Source organism: Ursus maritimus, unplaced genomic scaffold (assembly GCF_017311325.1).
Source record: "Ursus maritimus isolate PB19 unplaced genomic scaffold, ASM1731132v1 scaffold_32, whole genome shotgun sequence".
Lineage (NCBI taxonomy): Eukaryota > Metazoa > Chordata > Mammalia > Carnivora > Ursidae > Ursus > Ursus maritimus.
In genome coordinates, this window is record NW_024425786.1 from 11,315,263 (window position 1) to 11,334,283 (window position 19,021).

Consider the following 19,021-nt stretch of genomic DNA (forward strand, 5'->3'; position numbering starts at 1 on the left):
GGCTGACTGTGGGCTCCAGTTCCCCAGCCCCCCACCCCAGGCCTGCCAAGGGACCGTAACTGAGTCTCAGCCATGCCCCTGAGTCAGGGGATGGGGAAGGAGGGACTCATTCAGGCAGCGGAAGCAGGAACCCATCTCAGGGGAGGAATGGAATGAAGAGCCCTCACTTCCCCCATCCTGTCCACCACACTGTTCCTGGGGTATAGAAAGAGGAGCACGTTTGCATTTCACTTTCAAAGAGCTGTGACTATGGCAACTCTCTCTACTGACAAATTACAGCCCTGTGTTATGGATTTTTCTTGCATTACCTGCCCCCAGCCTTCAGAGCAACCTGGGAGGAGTTGACCATTTTCTCTGTCTCCTGAGGAGAAGACCCAAGATACAGAGAGATCACATGACTTGCTCAAGGTCACAGAGCTAATACGTGGGAGAGCCAAGATCCAAATTCAAGTAGGTCTGACTCCAAAGCCCAGGCCCTTTAGAGCTCACTACCAATCACCACTTCAATGTGGTCTGCATAGGCAGCTACGTAAGACCTCCAACGCCAGCTTGCACACTTTGCAGAAATTACTGAGTCCCTACTATGCGCCAAGCATCATGCTGGGTGCTGGAGACCCAGAAAGGAATGAGACACAGCCCTGCTCCATATGCACAGAAAGCATATGGTACAACCCAGCAGCCTTGGGATGTATCCAGGGGATGGACATGACTCCTAAACCTGCCTGCAGGAATCAGGACAGGCTTCTCAAAAGTGGTGACAGGGGTGCAGAGCTTGCCAGGAAGAGGAGGTGATCCAGACCCATGGGGTCTCACCAGTCTTCACCATGACTCTGCTTTAAGCAATAGAAACACAATTTTAACCTGTTGAAGACAAGGCAAGAAAAAAAGAGAATGCAGAGGTCCAGAGGGAAGACTTCAGGCATGGCTGAATCCAGCAGCCTAAGTGATGAGATCAGCTATCTCTCCTTCTTTATCATCTTTGCTCCCCTGTCCTCTGTGTTGGTCCAAGTGCTCGTAGCTTGCATTCTGGCAGCCTGGAGAAATGCTGCCTCTTTTTAAGTAGTTCCAGCCAGGCACTGACAGTGGGGGTGGGTTTCCTCAAACCGAAATCGATTGCTGTGACCAGAGTCCGGGGAAGTGAGGCTGGCTGAAAGGAGCCATGATGTCCGTTGGATTCTCCAGTGGAACCAAGTCTCTGCCTTACCTTCAGGACTTCGTTCATCTCACTGTCATCTCCCTAGACCTCGTCCTCTGCCTGCCAGGGAGAGGAAGGGAACTCGTCTCTGAACACCTGAGAAGCACCAGGCATATTTATCCACAATCATCCGTCAGATCCTCACGGTGAAGCCCAGGTGACAAGAGGAAACTGATTTGCCCAAGGTAAGCGACTGACAAGCGGCAGAGCTGGACTCACTCACAGATCCTGATTTTACTCCTGTCTGTGCTTGGCCCGCCACCTTCCCCGCTGCAGTGTGGGGGAGCTCCCGCTTCTTGGAACTGCTCCCCCTCCTGCCCCCGACCCTACACACAGTGGGTGCTCAGGGAGTAAGTGTTGAGCTGATCTAACTCCCAGCAGGCAGAGCAGAGGATGGAGGAAGGAGCAGGGGCAGAGGCAGGACTGGGAGGCCCAGGGAGGCTTCTGGGGCTGTTTGCCAAGTGGAACCCCCGCCCCGCCCCGGACTTACAACTTCATGCAGCTGTAAGTCGGCGCCCTGCTCCCCGCCCCACCCAAGGCTGGGGCTGCCGGCTCTGCTCTGATCTGGCCCACACGGAGCCGGTCAAGGGGAAGGGCCACTGAGCAGGCAGGTGCTTCCCTTCCTCAAGGTCTCTGGGCCAGTGGGGGCTGTGGCTCCGGGAAACTTGTCCCTGTTCCCAGGTCTAGTTGCACGGCGTATGCACTGTGTGAACAGAGGGCTCTGGAGGCCAGGCGAGGGTGACATGAGAACAGCCAGCACTACCGCTGGTGGGCACTGATCATGGGCCAGGCCCTGGGGTGCCCTCTCAGTGCCTTTGTCCCCAACAGTTCTGCAAAGGGAGGCATTCATGTTCCCAGGGGAGGGTATCTGATCCAGCTCCCCTATTTTTTTTTTTTTTTGAAATTTTATATTTTTAAGTAATCCCTACACCCAATGTGGGGCTCGAACCCATGACCCCGAGGTCAAGCACGGCATGCTCCAGCCACTGAGCCAGCTGGGCGCCCCTCCCTTATGTTACAGGTGAGGAAACAGAGCCTCAGAGAGGGAAAGAGCTTGTCCAAGGTCATAGCCAGCACCAGAATGCCGGGAGTTAAGCCGAAATCCGAGCTCAAAGCCCATGTATTCCTTACGGCCTCCCTGGTCCTGGATGTCCTCGCCTGTTCTTCTCATGGCTGGCTCCTCATCGTCTCAGCTTAAGTGACACCGGCCCCCCAGGGAGGCCATCCCTACTCTCACCAGCACCCCTTATTCTGTGTCAGCCCCTTATTCATTCCTTCATGGCACACATTATATTACGGTCATCGTCATATCGCGGTAACTATTGTGGTAGTTCATGCTACGTGTTGATCTCCCCCAGCTCTCCGTAAGTTCTGCGGGGACAAGGAGGGATTGTGTCTGACCTGATTCCCTTAGGCTCCTTGACTCGTTTTAGCACGCAGTAGGTGCCCAACCAATGTTTGCTGGATCCAAGCCCTCTTCTGTGGGCAGCAGGCGTCATGCTCCCCGCAGACTGGGCAGCAGCAAACGTCCGCACTGCTTGGTTCTGTCCCCCAAACCTCTCTCCCACCCATTCCCTGCCACCCGGGGTCTCAGCCCTAATAAAAGATTGTTCAACTGCTTGGAAGAGAGCTGGTCCAAGGCTCACAGGACAGGGGGAGGGAGCAGGGGCTCTCTGAGCTGCAAACAAAGGGCATGTGTTCCCGTCCAGTATACTTCCTGGGTTTCCGTTACAGGAAGCTTGGCACCTGCCAAGGTGACACGGACACCACCCACTGGGGCAGCTGCGGGACCGCCTTCGCCAGGACGCTCCTCTCCACCCAGGAGCAGCCACACAGGTGGAACAGGCGGCCAGGGGTGCTGGACAGCAGGTAAGTGGTGGCAGCTGGACCCCCACATATCCCTTCGACCTTCCCCCTTCCGCAGCCAGTCTTAGCCCCAAGCAGATGTGTGGAGGCCTGGGCCCTCGATGGAGTCCGTGTGACTTTGGACGAGGCCGCAGATCAACCCTTTGGTATCTCATTGTCCCATCTGCGGGTGCAGTGAGGCGGCTCAGGGGACGTCGTGAAGGTGAGGGAGGGCAGCTCCATGTTTATCTGTTTTAAATAAGCTTCTGGGTCACAAAGCACTTGAAAAGGGGGTTCTAGGGCCCAGAGTATCTGCAAACCCCTGGATCGCGCCTTCTCCTTAAATTCCTTCCCACCCCTGGCAGTCAGCAGCCCCCTCCTTCCTCCTGGGAGAAGCTCCGGAGCTGGGGGCGGGGGCAGTCCCCTCCAGGCAGCGCTGCCGGCTGGGGATGAGCCTGGTCAAGGGCCCCAGCAGCCTGGAGTCTGAGTCTGCTCAGCCACGGGTGCTCTACAAGCCTCAGCTCCCACATCCCTGTGGGTGGCAGGTACGGGGCGGGGGGGGGTCGGGAACAGGAGCCGCAGAGCAGTGTGTGCACCCAGGGGGCACCCGCTGGTCTGGGTTTGAATCCGGCTCCACCCCCTTGCCCCTCGTGTGGCCTTGCACCTCTCTGGGCCTCAGTTTCCTCAACTGTGAAGCAGAAATGACCAGCCCTGCCATACGGGGCTGTCCCGGAGATTCGGTAGAGAGGTCTGTAGGTCAGGCACCTGCCACGGGAGCCTCTACCCTGGGGGCTACTGTTATCATGTTGTTTGTGGAGTGGCGAGAGGCTCACAAGTGGGTGAAGAATTGAGAGAGGCTGGGATGAGAAGGAGGAGGAGGAGTGGGGGAATGCTACAGGGTACCCAGCTGCCGCCCTCACGACCCCCATGAGTGGGAGCCCCTCAGGAGCAGCCCCAGAGCCATCCTGGCCAGGGTGACTGGAGCTTGGGCCCCAGGGGAGAGCTAGACCCCGCCTGGCCTCCCCACAGATGGCGCTGGGTCCAGCACTCCTCTGGCCTCAGCCACTGTGGCTTTAATCAAAAGAACAATCTGTTTGCCTCTGAATCAGACCCAGATTCCTTTTCCCAGCAATGTTCCCGAAGCCTCCAGGGACTCAGGCGGCCCATCCCTGCTCGGCTCAGTCTCCTGTCCCAGGGCCCAGGCTCTGCTTCCTCCTCCCCCTCTACCCCGGCTTGGGTCCGGGGAGTGCAGGAGGCGGGAGGGAGTCGGAGACTGGAACCAGGGTGGCAAACCAGGTGACCTGACTGTCTGCTGGGCCCTTCGGACAAGGCTTCCTGGAGGGGCCTGTGCCCTCCGCAGCCCCCCCCCCCCAGACACTGGGACCCCACTGCAGAGGGTTTAAGGGTCCACACAGGCAGTGATGGCCGCTCAGAAAGGAAAACTGAGATGACCTACTCCGCTGAGCATCTGAGACCTCCCCCCGGGGTCACCCCCTAAGAAAGTCCCAAGCCCAGCATGTGTTGACTTCTGACAGCCAGCGCCCTTCTCACTGTCAATACCACCTTTTATCCTCAGACTGACCCCCAGCGGTAAGCAGCCTTTACCCCCATTTTACAGATAAGACACTGAGACTCCAGGAGGCAGAGTGACTGCCCAGGGTCACTGGGTTAGTGAACGGCCATGGAACCCAGATCCACCTGACTCCTAGGACGCTGGGAGATCTCAGGCCAAACTCAGGTGTAAGGGGGCCGCCCCCCAACACACACCCGACAGGGCAGGTGGGGCCACCAACCCAGGTGACCCAGGGAAGGAGGAGAGGAAGCACCAGGCAGGGCGCACAAAGGCCTCGGGGGTGGGCAGCGGGGGAGGCCTCCCACCCCAGGCCCAGGCCCAGGGGAAGGGAGGAGTGGTCGAGGGAACAAAGGGCGGGCGGCGGGGGCGGCGCGGGGCGCGGCCGGGCAGGTGGGGGGGGGAGTAGGGGCCGCTTCCGCCGGCGGGAATCCCGGGCCCCCTCCCCCTAAGCTTCACCTTTTATGGTAAGGCGGCCGGGGCGGCGGGGCGGAGGGAGCCGAGGGGGCGGGGAGGGCGGAGGGCGGGAGGCGCCGCGCAGCTCCCGGCTCTGCTCGCTCGGGCGTCGGACCGGAGCCGCTGGGGGCGCGGGCGACGCAGGTAAGCGGGGTGCTGGGCGCGGGGCTGGGGGGGGGGCAGGGGGCGGCCGTCCTTCCGCCCCTGCCCCGGCCGCACACAGGTGACAGCAAGGGCAGCCCCGGGCCGGAGCCCACCCCGCCCCCCCGGCCGGGACCCCAGCCCCCGGCTCTCCTGCAGGGGGCCCGCGGGGGGCGGGGGTGCCGCCTAGGCTCCCGGCCCCAGGTCTCTGTCCCCGGAGCGGGGGGAGGGCTGGTGTCCCTGCCCCGGAGCGGGGCGCCGGGGGAAGAGGTGGGCAGGGCGGAAGCTCCCGCACAAAGAGGACAGCGTCCCGCACATGGATCGAATTAAAGTCCCCGGCGGCGCCCCACAGTGACCCGGCCAGCCGCCCGGCTGGGCTGCTTGCGGGAGGGCGCCGGGTTTCCGGAGCTCCGGGAAGCTCCGGGCCCCTTCACCCAGCCCGGGTCAGGCGAGGGGAAGGGGGGGGGGCCCAGGGCCGCCCCTCTCTGGGCCTCAAATCCCCGTCGGGGCTGGGAAGGGGTGTGCCGTGGGGCATCTTGGCGTGGATCCTCCCCCAGCCCTGCTCTGGGTACCCCGGGAAGCGCCCGGGCAGCGCCCAGATTCCTGCTCTTGATGACGGAAGCCAAGTCGGGTCCTCCCAGGCCCCCCAAACCAGCTGGGCCCCTGGGGGCTCCTCCCCATCAGGGGCTGGATAACCAGCTGGCCTTCTCTTTGCACCCACCAAGTACCAAGATCTGGAGCTCTCTCTCCTTGTATTCTCTCAGCCAACCGCCTTTCAGGACAGACTTTTTAATTCTCACTTTAGGAAAAAACAGGCCCAGAGAGGGTCAGTAACCTGCTCCTGGTCACCCAGCAGGAAAGAGGTGGGGCCGGGCGTGAATCCAGCTCTCTGTGCTTCCTTGGCTTCCCTGAGGTGGGGCAGAGGAAAAGGGCACCCCTACCCAAGGCTGCAGGGCCCTCTGCAGGGGGTGGGCACAGTCTCATTCCCACCTCCGGCAAAGTGTCATTCTGAACCAAGCAGAGATTGCTTTGTCCAAGTGTCAAAGAACAAAGATTACAGGTGGTTCCAGAAGTTTTTGGAGGGTGTTAGGAGGAGTAAGGAAGGAAGGGAAAGAGGGGGGTACTACCAGGAGGCCCGCCAGCCTGTCCCCTGCCCTGGGCTGCAGCCTAAAGCCAGGCTGGGTGGGTGGCTGCCTGGATCTCAGCCTCCTTCCTTCCTCTTGACAGGAAATGACTTTCTTTCCCTTTGTTCCCACTTTCTCCGCTTACCCAACTGGGTCTCAGATTCCCCCTCTACGGGAGGAAGGATGGGGGCGGAGGGTCCCCTGGGTGCGGCTGGCCAGTAGCCCCACAGGGACGTTTCTCACACATACCCTGGTCTGGGGTGACCTGGGGGCAGTGGGAGCTGAGGGAGGCCAAGGCTCCCTCTCCTAGCAGCCTGGGGCCTGACTGACAGGCTTTGAAAATCCCCAGCGGGGGCCCCTTCCCCTGGGGCCAGAAGTCCCTGCGGGAACCACAGGGAGGGATGGTGGGGGGTGGAGCTGCCCAGCTGTGCACATCTGGCCTCAGAGCTAGGACGTTTGCCTTGGGTGTTTTCCGAGAAACCCACAGATCTGACTTCCCGGAGGGGTGGGCTGGGGTGGAGTGGGGGTCAGAGCAGGGTCGAAGGGGGGCGGAGGAGGCATCCACAGCAGTCTCTGGGGATGAGCCCAGAATGCACTGACCACAAGAAAATCTATCCCGATCGGGCCATTCTGGGGGGGTGAGAACAGGCCTGAGGATTTGGAGGTCCCGTACCATCCAGGGAGGGAAACGTGTGTCGTCTCAGGTCCAAGGACACCCCCCACCCCCGCACCCCCCGCACCCCCCGCACCAGGACTCAGGTCAAAATGGTGCTCAGTTAGAATTCTGAGTCTGCTAAGTCTGCTAAGGTCACCTGGAAAAGTCACTTACCCTCTCGGGGCCTCGCTTGGAGCCACCTGTAAAGTGGGGGCATAAGGGGCTGTGTCGCAAACGAGGTGCGTTTTGGGGCTCAGAGAGCACATGACACGGTGCCGGGCACACAGCCCACACTTGGTCACTAAGTGCCATTGCTGTCGTTTCTTGCACGGGCATCTCAGAAAACTGCTTACAAAATTAGGCTCTTAAACTTGTAACCAAATCCAAAGCCCGGAAGTGTCAAAGCATATGGTGCTGCATGACCCGTGGCTGTGGCCGCCAGTGTCAGGAAGCATATGTACCGCCAGACATCGCGTAGAGAGCAAGAAACAGCAGGAAAGCACTTTGAAAGGACTTTTTAAGCTTCATAGGTTGTTTCCTGTTCAGAGCAGGTATTTTGTTAATCAGACTGACCTATACGTTTTAACCAAACATATAAACCAATGCGAGAGGGATTGAGGCACATTGGTTGTGTTCGTTACTGTTATTCCCTTAGTCACCATGAGAGTCCGAAGTGGCCTCTCAGTGGACTTTGAGATACAGAGGGGGCCCTATGAGTGGCCGCTAGGGCTCCAAGTCTGCCACTGGGGTCCCTCAGGGCCCTCAGCCCCTACCCACCCAGCCCCATTTCTTGAGATTCACTCACTGGGTCCCTATTTATTCTTCTCCCCGCATACCTGTGGGCTGGCCTTTGGAGCCAGAGCGGGGTGGCTTAGCTGGAGAGTGAGTTAGAAAGGGGAGAGACCCAGCTTAGACCCAGCTCAAAGTGGGCATAAGCCCTTGGAGCCCAGTGAGGACCCCCGGCTGAATGTGGTTGACTTGCTGTCCCCCCACCTGAGCGCCCCCCCCCACCCCCGCTCAGCCTTGGCCTTGGAGGCTACTCTTTGCAGGCACCACCTGGGGGATGGAAAATGGGCTCCTTGACATCAGGAATGCTGCCCTGCTCCCAGATCCGTGTCCGGATGCCGACACGGCTTGGGTCACAGAGATTACGGGCACCGCTGAAGTCACGTGTAGTCACTTGGGGAGGTAGGGGCAGACGTGGTGACAGGGAGCCAACATGTCCTGTGATGGGCTGTCATCACCCTGTGGAAGCAGACAGCTGCCTCCAGGAGGGGGTCAGGAATCAGGGGAGGCTTCGTGGAAAAGCTGGGCCTCTAAGAAAAAACTGACATTCGCCCTGTGAGGGGTAGGGGTGGAAACACTCCAAGGCGGGTAAGAGAAAAAGCTGAGAAAGGGTGAACGGTCCACGGTGGTCAAAAAAAGAAGTTGAGGGCCGCCTGGCTGGCTGAGTCGGAAGAGCCTGCAACTCTTGATCTCAGGGCTGTGGGTTCAAGCCCCATGTTGGGTGTAGAGATTATTTCAAAATAAAATCTTTTTTGTTCCTTATTTGTTTAGAGAGTGAGGGAAAGAGCTTGGGGAAGGGGGAGAGGGGGAGAGAGAGAGAGAGAATCTTAAGCAGGCTCCATGCCTAGCACAGAACCCAACTCAAGGCTTGAGATCATGACCTGAGCCGAGATCAAGAGTCAGACGATGAACTGACTGAGCCACCTGGTGCCCCTAAAAATAAAATCTTTTAAAAAAAGGAAAAATAATAAGTTGAAGCCAGAGGAATTTGGACTTCATTTTGAAGGTAGTAGGGAGCCATGGAAGGTTTTTGAGTAGAGGAGAGACAAATTTATGCTCTAGAAAGGGCAGGATTGGAGATCACTGGGGCTCCCACCCCTACCTCACCCCGGTGCCTGAGCCAGAGCCTGGTTTTGGAGATGGGACAGAGTGAGAGATTCTGACAATAGAATCAAGACTTGATTGGATATGGAGGCGGATACAGAGAAAGGGATGCCGTCGGTGGGCTGGGCTGGGAGAGGGTGGCAGAGCCAAGTGGTCAAGAGCATGGCCGCTGGATTCAAATCCCGTCTCTGCTGCTGTGTGACCTTGAACAAGTGATTTCACCTCTCTGAGCCTTGGTTTCCCCATCTGTCAGGATAGTCATAGTGCCTCTCCCCCAGCGGCCAGGAGGACTCAGGAGCCAGTGGGCAGAAAGTGCTTAGGACGGTGGGTGCAGAGAGAGATTGTTCTGTCCCCTCTGCCTCCTGGAACCCAACCCTAAGGCTCTGACGGGTCACGCTGTTTCCCTCCCACAGCACAGCCAGTTTGGACCCCCCGGGGACTTCGGCCTTCCCAGGAGAAGTGGATCCCAGGTGAGGGAGGGACCTGGGGTGTGGCCCCGCGGCAGGCCGGGCCCTGGGCTGGGACCAGCAGTCAGCTGCCCTGGGGGGTGGGGACCTGGAGGAGCGGCTCCTTCCTCACACTTCTCAGATGAGCAAAATTAATCATTTGTGAGGTGAGCGGGGCAGGGCTGCCCTTTGCTTCCCCAGGTGTGCAGGTTGGGGGGCGGGCCGGTGGGACTGCTGGGTCACCTCCGTGTGGCCGAGTCACCTGGTGGACACCTGCCCTCCTCCGCAGGACATCCCCAGCCCCTTCTTTGTGTCCGCTGGGACCAGGCGGGGCACAGTGGGGTGGCCCCTCCTGTCGTGTTAGCAGGAGGGAGGCTCGGTGCCCTGGGGATGTCTGTCTGTCTAGAGCATGTCCCTGTGTCCTGAGCCCTGCCCCAGCTGGAGCCCCACTCTGTCCCCAGCCCCACCAGGAACCGAGACAATGGCCTCGAAGCCCGAGAAGAGGGTCGCCTCGTCTGTCTTTATTACGCTGGCCCCCCCGCGGCGAAACCTGGCTGTGGCCGAAGAGGTGAAGCCGGCAGCTTGTGAGGCCCGGCCTGGCCGCCCCTGGGAGGCCCCTGCCACCGTGAAGGCGCCCGGGGCTGGCTCGGCGGGGAGACCCAGCCTTTGGACACCCCCTGCCCGGGCGGCAGCCGCTGTGCCGGCTGTGCCACCCCAGCTCGCCAATGGCGGTAAGAAGCAGGGCACCGGGCACAAGGCTGGCTCAGAGGCAGCACGGAGGTGGGGAGGAAGGGACAGGCTCCGAGCGCATTCATGCGTCCGTTCCTTCATGAGCACCTGCTATGTGCCAGGCAGACTCAAGCCCACCTGCCTGGGTTTGAATCCTGGCTCTTCCGCTTGGCTGTGTGATGTTGGCAAGCATGCGCCCTCTCTGTTCCTCTGTTTCCTAATCTATAAAACAGGCGTCATGATAGTACCTTCCTCAGTGGATTAGTGGAATTAGTACATATGTTTGGGCCAGCGCCTGTCACGTGGAAGGTGTTAAATGTGTCACCTGCTGCTACTCTTCTGGGCCAGAGGCTGGGGACATGAAAAGAAAGACAAGGCTTTCAGCCTGCATGAAACTGAAATCTTAGTGGGGGAAACAGATGGCAAAAATATATAATGTTGGGGAGACACAAGTGCTGGACAGGAGCAAAGCACGGCGAAGTGGTGGGAGGTATAACTTTTTTTTTTTTAAGATTTTATTTATTTATATGAGAGAGAGAGCATGAGCAGGGGGAGGGGTAGAGGGAGAAGCAGACTCCCTCGCTGAGCAGGGAGCCCCAGGAGGTACCACTTTTTATGGAGCAGTCAGGATGGCTTCCCCAAAGAGGTGCCATTTCACCTCAGCTAAGACCTGAATGACAGGATAGAGCTGGCCAGTGGGAAAAGCAAGTGCAAAGGCCCTGAGGCAGGAATGAATGGGGCACGCTGGCATGTTGAAGGACCTCAAAGGTGGTTTTATTCTTTCTCGAGCTCTGCCATTCACTGGCTCTGTGGTCTTAGGCAAGATGTTTGTTTGCTTGGTTTCCTCCTCTGGAAAGTGGAAATTTGGTCATGTATGTGATGCATCCATCACAGAATGGACATACTTCACACATGGCTCTTCCTTTACCTTGTGCTTGGCTCTGCTGCCGTGGTGACAGTGAGCTTTGGAGACCTCTCTCCATGGCGTCTTAGCTGTTGGTTGGGTAGAAACAAGGAAGGAGGACAACCCAGGGGCCTGGGGCAGGGGGATGGCTCGCCTTACAGGACACCAGGTGGAATAAGGAGGCCCAGAGACATCAAGGATGAGCCCCCTGAGGTCCCCCCGGGTGCAGAGTCAGGTGTCCTGCTGTCCCCGAGCAGGGTTAGGGCAGCCCTGTGCATCCATCACCACAGAAACCACCTGAAGACCAATAGGAACTGCCAATTCCGAGGGGCCAGGAGAGGGCAGGAGAAGGGGCCACCCGTGTACACGCGTGGGAGTGCATGGACATGCATGTAACATGCCTCTTCATACGCCACGACCTTGTAAACAGATCTGTCCTTTCTAACCACACATCCCAAGAACACGGCCTCCTCCCGGTGCTTCCATGTAGAACCAGGACCACGATGAGCGGAATTCACACAGCAGGACGTGTGATCCGGTGGAAAAAAATGACGACCCTTCTGGGTAGGAGAGGGAGTCCAGGATATATGGTATAGATGCCCCAGTGCCAGAATTTCCAGGATGTTCTCATGGGCTGTTGGAGTTACAGTCAGAAGATCCCGGGAGTGTGGTAACAGAAGCGGCCTTCTCTGGGAGGGGGCGCCCAGCCGTGCTGGTCAGCTGGTCCGCCATTTTGTGGCCGATTTGGCACAGGGGCAGAGCCCGGGGCATCTTGGGGTTCAGCCTGGCTTGAGTGAGACAAGTTCTAGGCGAGCAGCGTGGTCATGAGTCTGGTCTGACCTCAGAGCACAGAGCGCGCCCCGGGGCCCTGCCACTTGCTTCGAGCCATCTCTGGGGCAGGCTGGCCTCTGACACCCCAGCTAGTGCTCGTCCCCGCGGGAGTCCACACACGTTTATTTGGCCCTTTCATCCTGACAGAGGTCCCCGCTCTCCCCCAGATGCTCACGTGCCCTGACTGCGGCCTCACCAACTCGCATTCAGAAGTCAGTTTTTCTCTTGGCTTCTCTTTAAAAGTCTGCTCTTCCTCCTGCTCCTGGCCACGTGACCCTGGTCCAGCTCAGGCCCCTCTGCACGGCGGCCTGCGGGCCTCCAGCCCCGGCTGTCTTGAATGCCTGTCCTGGCCAGGACCGAAGAAGGCAGGGTCCTGGGAGAGGCCTGAGCGCTCCTGCTGCCTCTCCGTGATCCGGTTCCTGACTCACTTCAGCTCTGCGGGAGCAAGGTTCTCACACTGGAGCAGCCTAGCATCAGCAGGGGGCTTGTTCCGACACAGCCGGCCCCACCCTGGGTGTTTCTGATTCAGCAGGTCCGCTGTGGGGCCGAAGAATTTGCATTTCTTACACATTTCCAGGTAATGCTGAGGCTCTGGTTTGCGGACCACGCTTGGGGAGCTGTGGTTCTAGCCCGAAGGCCTTAAGCAACTGAAGCTCCGGGAGCGGAAGACTAGTTTTCCAAGTGTGGTCTTCGAACCAGAACCAGCGGCAGCTTCACCTGGGAACTTTTCAAGAATGTAAATTCTCAGGCGCTTTCCCCCAAGTCTGCTGAGTCAGAAGCTCTGGGGGTGGGGCCCCCGTCTGCCTCTGAGCAAGCCCCCAGAGGATTCTGTGGCTTACTCACAGGTCTAGAACAATCCTCCCATCTGTACCGTCCCTCAGTCCTTGGGAGAACGGGCAGGGGGCTCATTATCTTTGTGGAATGGGTAAGAAACCGGAAGCCCAGAGAGGTGCCCCTGTGAATCCGCAGGGAATGGGACCAGAGCCTGGGGCTTCAGGGGGCAGGGCCTGGGGCACTTTCCGTCTGCTTTCCATGGGTGTCTAAGGCAGTCTGACCTTGTGAGGCCTGGCCTACCTTGTGCCCCAGAGATAGGAGGGGAGCGGAGGGCAGACTCCGACCAGACTCCCTGCCCTTTCTCCCTGGGGCACTATTAATAGCGCTCTCCCTGTATGTGGCAGCAGCCGACAGGATTTTCAGGGCCAGCTTCTCTCCTGACCCCCAGTCACCTCCTCCAGGGGAGCTGGGGAGCTGTTCCTGGAGAGAGCAGAGCCTGGGGCTAAGGCAGGAGCTGGGTGATCCTCAGCCCCCCTCCTCCCTCTGTCCTCCCCCGAGAGGGCCTCGGATCCAGGCCCCTCCCCTTCTGTGGACCTCAGCCTTCCCAGCAGGAGTTCAGCTCTCCTGGTTAACGTCTGGCTTCCGCTCAGGTCAGGATTCCAGGGTCCTGGGATCTAGCCCCAGGGAGTCTGCTTCTCCCTCTGCCCTCTTCCCATTCGTTCTGTCTCCCACTGTGTGTCTCTCTCAAATAAATAAAATCTTAAAAAAAAAAAAGAAAGGAGTTAAGCTCTCCTGCACTAACCAAGAAAATGGTGTCATGCCAGGGTGTTTTTCTTATGTATGTACGTGTGTTTGCTGTTGGGTGGTTCTTTTTTAAATTTTATTTATTATTATTTTATTTTTTCTAATGAGAGAGAGAGGGAGAACATGAGTAGGGGAAGGAGCAGAGGGAGAGAATCTTAAGCAGGCTTCACACTCAGGCTCAGCGTGCAGCCTGACTCTGGGACTCGATCCCAGGACCCTGAGATCATGACCTGAGCTGAAGGCAGACGCTTAACCGACTGAGCCACCCAGGTGCCCCAAGTGATATTAATTTTAATAATGTATATTGTGCCATCTGATACAGTAAAATGATCATTTCAGCAGTAATTATGGAAACTATCAATGAGATATTTTACACTGTGTTTTCAGTCCTGATTCTTCCCGCACATCTCGGTGTGGACCAGCCATGTGCCAAGTGCTTATTGGCCACATGGGACTGGTGGCTGCTTTATTGGACAAAACACACACACAATGAACCGTATGTGGTTGTTTTTCTCTAAAGTCTCTTAATGCCAGGGAAGTTTCTCCTTTCTTTTTCTCTCACATGCCATTGACTTTTTGCAAAAAGTAGGGTCAGTTTCTGTAGAATGTCCCTGATTTTTCCCCTGCTGTCTTGGGGCCCCATTCAACTCACCCCCTCTTCCAAGTTTATTGTTAGCAGAGTTAATTCTGGAGACCTGATTAGATTGGGTTTGGTTCTTGTTTATGTTTTGGGGTTTGCTTTGGTAAGAACATTTAAGGGTGTACCTGCCTGCAGTGTAACATGAGCCCGAAGCCCCCTGGTATCTGCTGGGGTTATTAACCAGTGGATTCAGGTGGTGACAGCCTGACCCCTCCTTCAGAAAGTTCTCCATCAACCTGTTGCCTGATGCTTTCAACACTTGATAGTCATTGCCTGGACCGGTTATTTAACCAGGGTGGTGGTTCCCACACTTAGGTGGCATAGTGTCACTGGGAGGGCTTCTGTGCTCTCTGTGGCTGGACCCCACCACACAAGTTCCGATTCTCCAGATCAGGGGCAGACCCAGAAGGCGCATTTCTGCGAGACTTCCGGTCACTGCTGTTGCTGAGCCAGGAGCCCCACTTTGCACAGCCTTAGCGGTTGAGTTCGCTTGTATTTCAACAAGGACCTTCTAGCAAGGATTTGGGGCCCTCGAGCGTCCCGGTAGGGGAGGGCTGTTATGGGGGGTTCTGACACCTTCTGTTTTCTGAGCCCATGCCACGTGCCATCTCCTGTACCATCTCCTCACAACAGCCCAGAAAGAATGATGCCCATGTTTCAACTGAGCACACAGACCCAGAGAGGTGAAGTCTCTTGCCTAAGGACACACAGCAAGTCAGTGGCAGAGCCAGAGATGGACCGCAGGTCTGGGGGACCCTGGACATGAGCTCTTGGCCCCCATGCCGCATGGCCTTCTGGGTAAGTGGACACCTTTTCTGTCCACCCGCAGAGACTCACACCAACCCTCTCTCCCCTTTTGGTTGCAGGATGTTCTCCCCCTCCTCCTACCTTGGATGGCGAGGACGCACTGCCCGATCTGGACCTCCTCCCACCTCCACCGCCCTCCCCTGATGAGGAGCCCCCTGCCTCGATGGGAGCGGCGCTCATTTCAGACTTAGAGCAGCTGCACCTGCCCCCGCCTCCACCCCCACCCCAGGTACTGCCAACCCCTTGGTTCCCCCACCCCCAGTGGAGCCCCAGGGGCCCCAGGGAGGGAGGGAGGGAGAGGGGGAGGGATTTAAGCCTGGAGATTGCTCCTGCTTGAGGGCTGTCCCTCTTCGAAACTTCCAAGCCGGTAAAAGTTGGTCCTGTTTTTCAAGGTCCCTGGATGAGGGATGCCGCAGCCTTTTCCCCCTCAGGTACCCCCTTCAGCTCTGAGAAGATATTTTTAATCCTCCGCCCTTAACAGACGCCATTGTAGAAACGGGCAGGATTCCAGGCCAGGGAAGAAGAATTCCAGGAGCTTCTTCAGAAGTAGGAGGAAGTAGCTTTGGGCCCCAGCCACTGCTGTCAACCTTCCTGCTGAGTGACACTAGGTCCCTTGCTTCTCTGTGCCTCGGTTTCCTCCTCTGCACAGTGGGGCTGATTGTGCTTGGTGCCGTCAGCGGAGGAGCAGAGCTGAGAGGGCTGTGCGGGGTCCCCACTGGCTGACACCTGTCCTGCCCTCCCCCTGTATCCCCACAGCCCCTGGCGGAGGGACCTCCGGTCCGGCCTCGGCCCATTCTCCCCAGGCCCACAGAGGAGGAGCTGCCGCCTCCCCCAGAAGAGCCTGTTGGCTTCCACGAGAGAGAGGCATCCACAGGTATGGGCTCAGGGCTGGAAACTTCTGGGGGGCCCCCAGGGGCCCTCACTGGACAAGCATGAGCTTCCACGTGGGAACTAGGAGAGCAGGGCCTGCCAGCATCTGTCCCTGCTGCTCACGGTTCAGTGATGGGCCTTATAATTATACATCAATTTTATGTTTATTGCCTTAATCTTTTTCCTTTAAACTGAAATCCATTTTTTTAACACTAGTTTTTTTTTGTTTTTTGTTTTTTTTAGATTTTATTTATTTGGGAGAGAGGGTGGGGGAGGGGCAGAGGGAGAGGGAGAGAGAGTCTTAAGCAGACTCCTCCCTGAGTGTGAAGCCTGAGGCAGGGCTCCGTCTCATGACCCTGAGATCATGACCTTGAGCCTAAATCACGAGTCCGACGCTCCACTGACCCCGCCACCCAGGAGCCCCGAACTGAAATCCATTTAAGTATTGATCAGCCAAATGTGCTGTGATAGCAAAATACCTTGAATTTTTTCACTATTTAATTTTTTGAGCACCTAATGTTCTCGCGTAGACAAAAGAAAAAGCACGGAAAGGTGTAGAGTGAAAAGTCTCCCCTTTGCACCATCCCGGTGGCCCCCGCTTTCCTGCCAGGTGGGCAGCCCCTGTGGTTAATGTCTTGCATATCCTTTCAGAGATGTTCAATGCCTATGCAAGTGAGTACGACCCTGTGTCTGCCCCCACCCCGGCCCGCGGTCCCACAAACTGTAGCAGACTCTCTGCTCTTCCGCGCTTTGCTTTCTTTCCTTCACACATCGAAGAGGTCGCGCCACATCCTTCTTTTGCACAGCTGCATAGCGTCCTCATCGGGGCCCTGCCATATGCGCGTAGCCAGTCGCCCGTGGACGGGCACATAGGTGGTTTCTTGCTACAACACTGAGGCTGAGACGAATCTCCTAGCATGTAGGTCATTTTGCCCGCGTGCAGGTTTGTGGGAGAAATTTCTAGAAGAGGAAATACTGTGGTCAAAGGGCGGGTGCATTTATAACTTTGATCTTTTTGGCGCGTTGGCCTCTGGGGTCCTCCCGAGCTGCATCCCCACCAGCGGCGTCTGAGGCATGACTGCCCGCCGCCTCCCCCGCTGTGTGTTCACTATTTACTTAGCAGCTACTAAGTGCCTGCCAGGCACCGAAAGCCTTCTCTGCTCCAAAGTCATAATATACTTCTCCGGTTTCTTCCAGTCTTATGGTTTCATTTTCTCACACTTAAGATATTTGATACATTTGGAATCATCTGGGTATAAAGGTGTCACTGTGGAGCCTCCTTCAAATTTTTACGGATGGCAACCCACTCGTCCCGATGCTGTGTCCTTTGATTTCGGCTTTTTTTTTTTTTTTTTAAGATTTTACTTTTAAGTAATCTCTACACTAAAGGTAGGGCTCAGACGCAACCCCGAGATCAAGAGTCGCACTGTCCGCTGTCGGAACCAGCCAGGCGTCCCTGACATAGGCTTTCAGAGGTGTTCACGTTCCTTTTCACCGCTCCTCCTAAAATGAGGCCACACTCGCACCCCCGGGGGCTGGAGGCAGAGACCCAGTGCTCTAGGCTTGTCCTGGGTGGTGCCTGGGTGCGGTAGGCCCAGGCCGGGCGGCTGACAAGCTGCGTCTCCTCCACCCCAGACGTCTGTGCCTTCTGCCACAAGACCGTGTCCCCCCGAGAGCTGGCCGTGGAAGCCATGAAGAGGCAGTACCACGCTCACTGCTTCACGTGCCGCACCTGCCGCCGCCAGCTGGCCGGGCAGACCTTCTACCAGAAGGACGGGCGGCCCCTCTGCGAACCCTGCTACCAGGTAACCCCCCTGCGGCTGGCCTCCCGGCACCAGGCACCGTGCTGGGCGCTTGGAAGGTGTCCTGTTATTTCACTGCCCACAGTTATCCTGGGAGGCAGGCCCAGCGACCCATTTCACAGATGAGGAAGTTGAGGCTCCGAGAGGGGAAGGAGCTCAGCCAAGGTGTGTGAGCTTTCTGTGGCTGCTGTAACGAATTACCACGAGTTTGGTGGCTTCACACAGCACACGTTTCCTCTCGTACAGTTTTGGAGGCCGGAAGTCCAAGTCTGCACCCCCTCCAGAGGCTCTAGGGGAGCATCTGTGTCCTTACCTTTTCCAGGTTTTTTTTTTTTTAAGATTTTATTTATTATTTGTTTGTCTGAGAGAGAGAGCACAAGCAGGGGGAGCGGCAGGCAGAGGGAGAAGCAGGCTCCCCACTGAGCAGGGAGCCTGATGTGGGACTCGATCCCAGGACCTTGGGATCATGGCCTGAGCCGAAGGCAGATGCTTAACCACCTGAGCCACCCAGCCGCCTCCCTTTTCCAGCTTCTGAAGCTGCGCCCCTTGCATCCTTTGCGTCCCTTGGTTCCTTCGTCCACCTTCCAAGTCAGCAGGGAGGCATCTTGCTTCCATGTCCTACTTCCTCCTTCTGTGTCAAATCTCCCTCTGCCTCCCTCTTATGGAGACACTTGGGGTGGCACTTAGGACCCACCCAGGATCATCTCCCCATGTCAAGACACTGAACTCATGGGGCGCCTGGGTGGCACAGTCGTTGGGCGTCTGCCTTCAGCTCAGGGCCTGATCTCGGAAGTCCTGGGATCGAGCCCCACATCGCCTGCTCTGCTGGAAGCTTGCTTCTTCCTCTCCCACTCCCCCTGCTTGTGTTTCCTCTCTTGCTGTCTGTCTCTCTCTCTGTCAAATAAATAAAAAAATCTTAAAAAAAAAAAAAAAAGACACTGAACTCAATCATATCTGCAGGCCCTTTTGCCACTAAAGGTAGTCACAGATCCCAGGGATGAGGACATGCATGTCTTGGGGACATGTACCCAGCCTGTCACACACGTCACACTCCAGAAGGTGGTGGAGCTGGGATTCTCCCCCAGCCCCATCTGCTTCTGGAGCCCTCCGGTGCTCTTGCCTCTCTCACCGACAGCCACAGGTTCCAGTGCCCAGTCTCGCAGGAATCTGTGTTGCCTGTGAGTTCCAGGTGCAGTCCGCGAGAGCTAGTCTGGATGCCACGATGTTAGAATTGCTCTCTGATGCCGCGTGGCATGCAGCCCATCACAGACGCGGCCCCTGGCTGTGCCCAGGCCTGGCCTTGTTCTCATGAGTTGGTAGCACCTGGCAGTTGCGTTTTTAACAAGTCTGTCTGTGATTCTGATACACACACTGCAGTTCGAAAAGTACCGATTCCAAGGGTTAGACTATTTGGAGGCCTATCTAGTAAAATCCAGACAATCTGATGACAGTCTCAAGACACTACCGCAGCCAGTGAGGCACCGTGGGAGCAGCAAGGACCCCACCCCATCCCTCTGATCCCATCAAATGACAGCGGG

General features: G+C 57.4%; 1 protein-coding gene across 1 annotated transcript in view; it reads left to right on the forward strand.

Moving 5' to 3' along the window:
- The first annotated feature begins 5,146 nt into the window (after positions 1 to 5,146).
- The window catches only part of FBLIM1 (filamin binding LIM protein 1), a 20,093-nt gene continuing 6,218 nt past the window's right edge, over positions 5,147 to 19,021 (forward strand). Inside the window, exons 1-6 of the mRNA XM_040645823.1 lie at positions 5,147 to 5,210; positions 9,290 to 9,346; positions 9,784 to 10,053; positions 14,871 to 15,040; positions 15,568 to 15,685; positions 17,317 to 17,486. Coding sequence (XP_040501757.1) covers positions 9,804 to 10,053; positions 14,871 to 15,040; positions 15,568 to 15,685; positions 17,317 to 17,486 — 708 coding nt within the window. The 5' untranslated portion in view covers positions 5,147 to 5,210; positions 9,290 to 9,346; positions 9,784 to 9,803. The remainder of the gene's footprint in view (positions 5,211 to 9,289; positions 9,347 to 9,783; positions 10,054 to 14,870; positions 15,041 to 15,567; positions 15,686 to 17,316; positions 17,487 to 19,021) is intronic.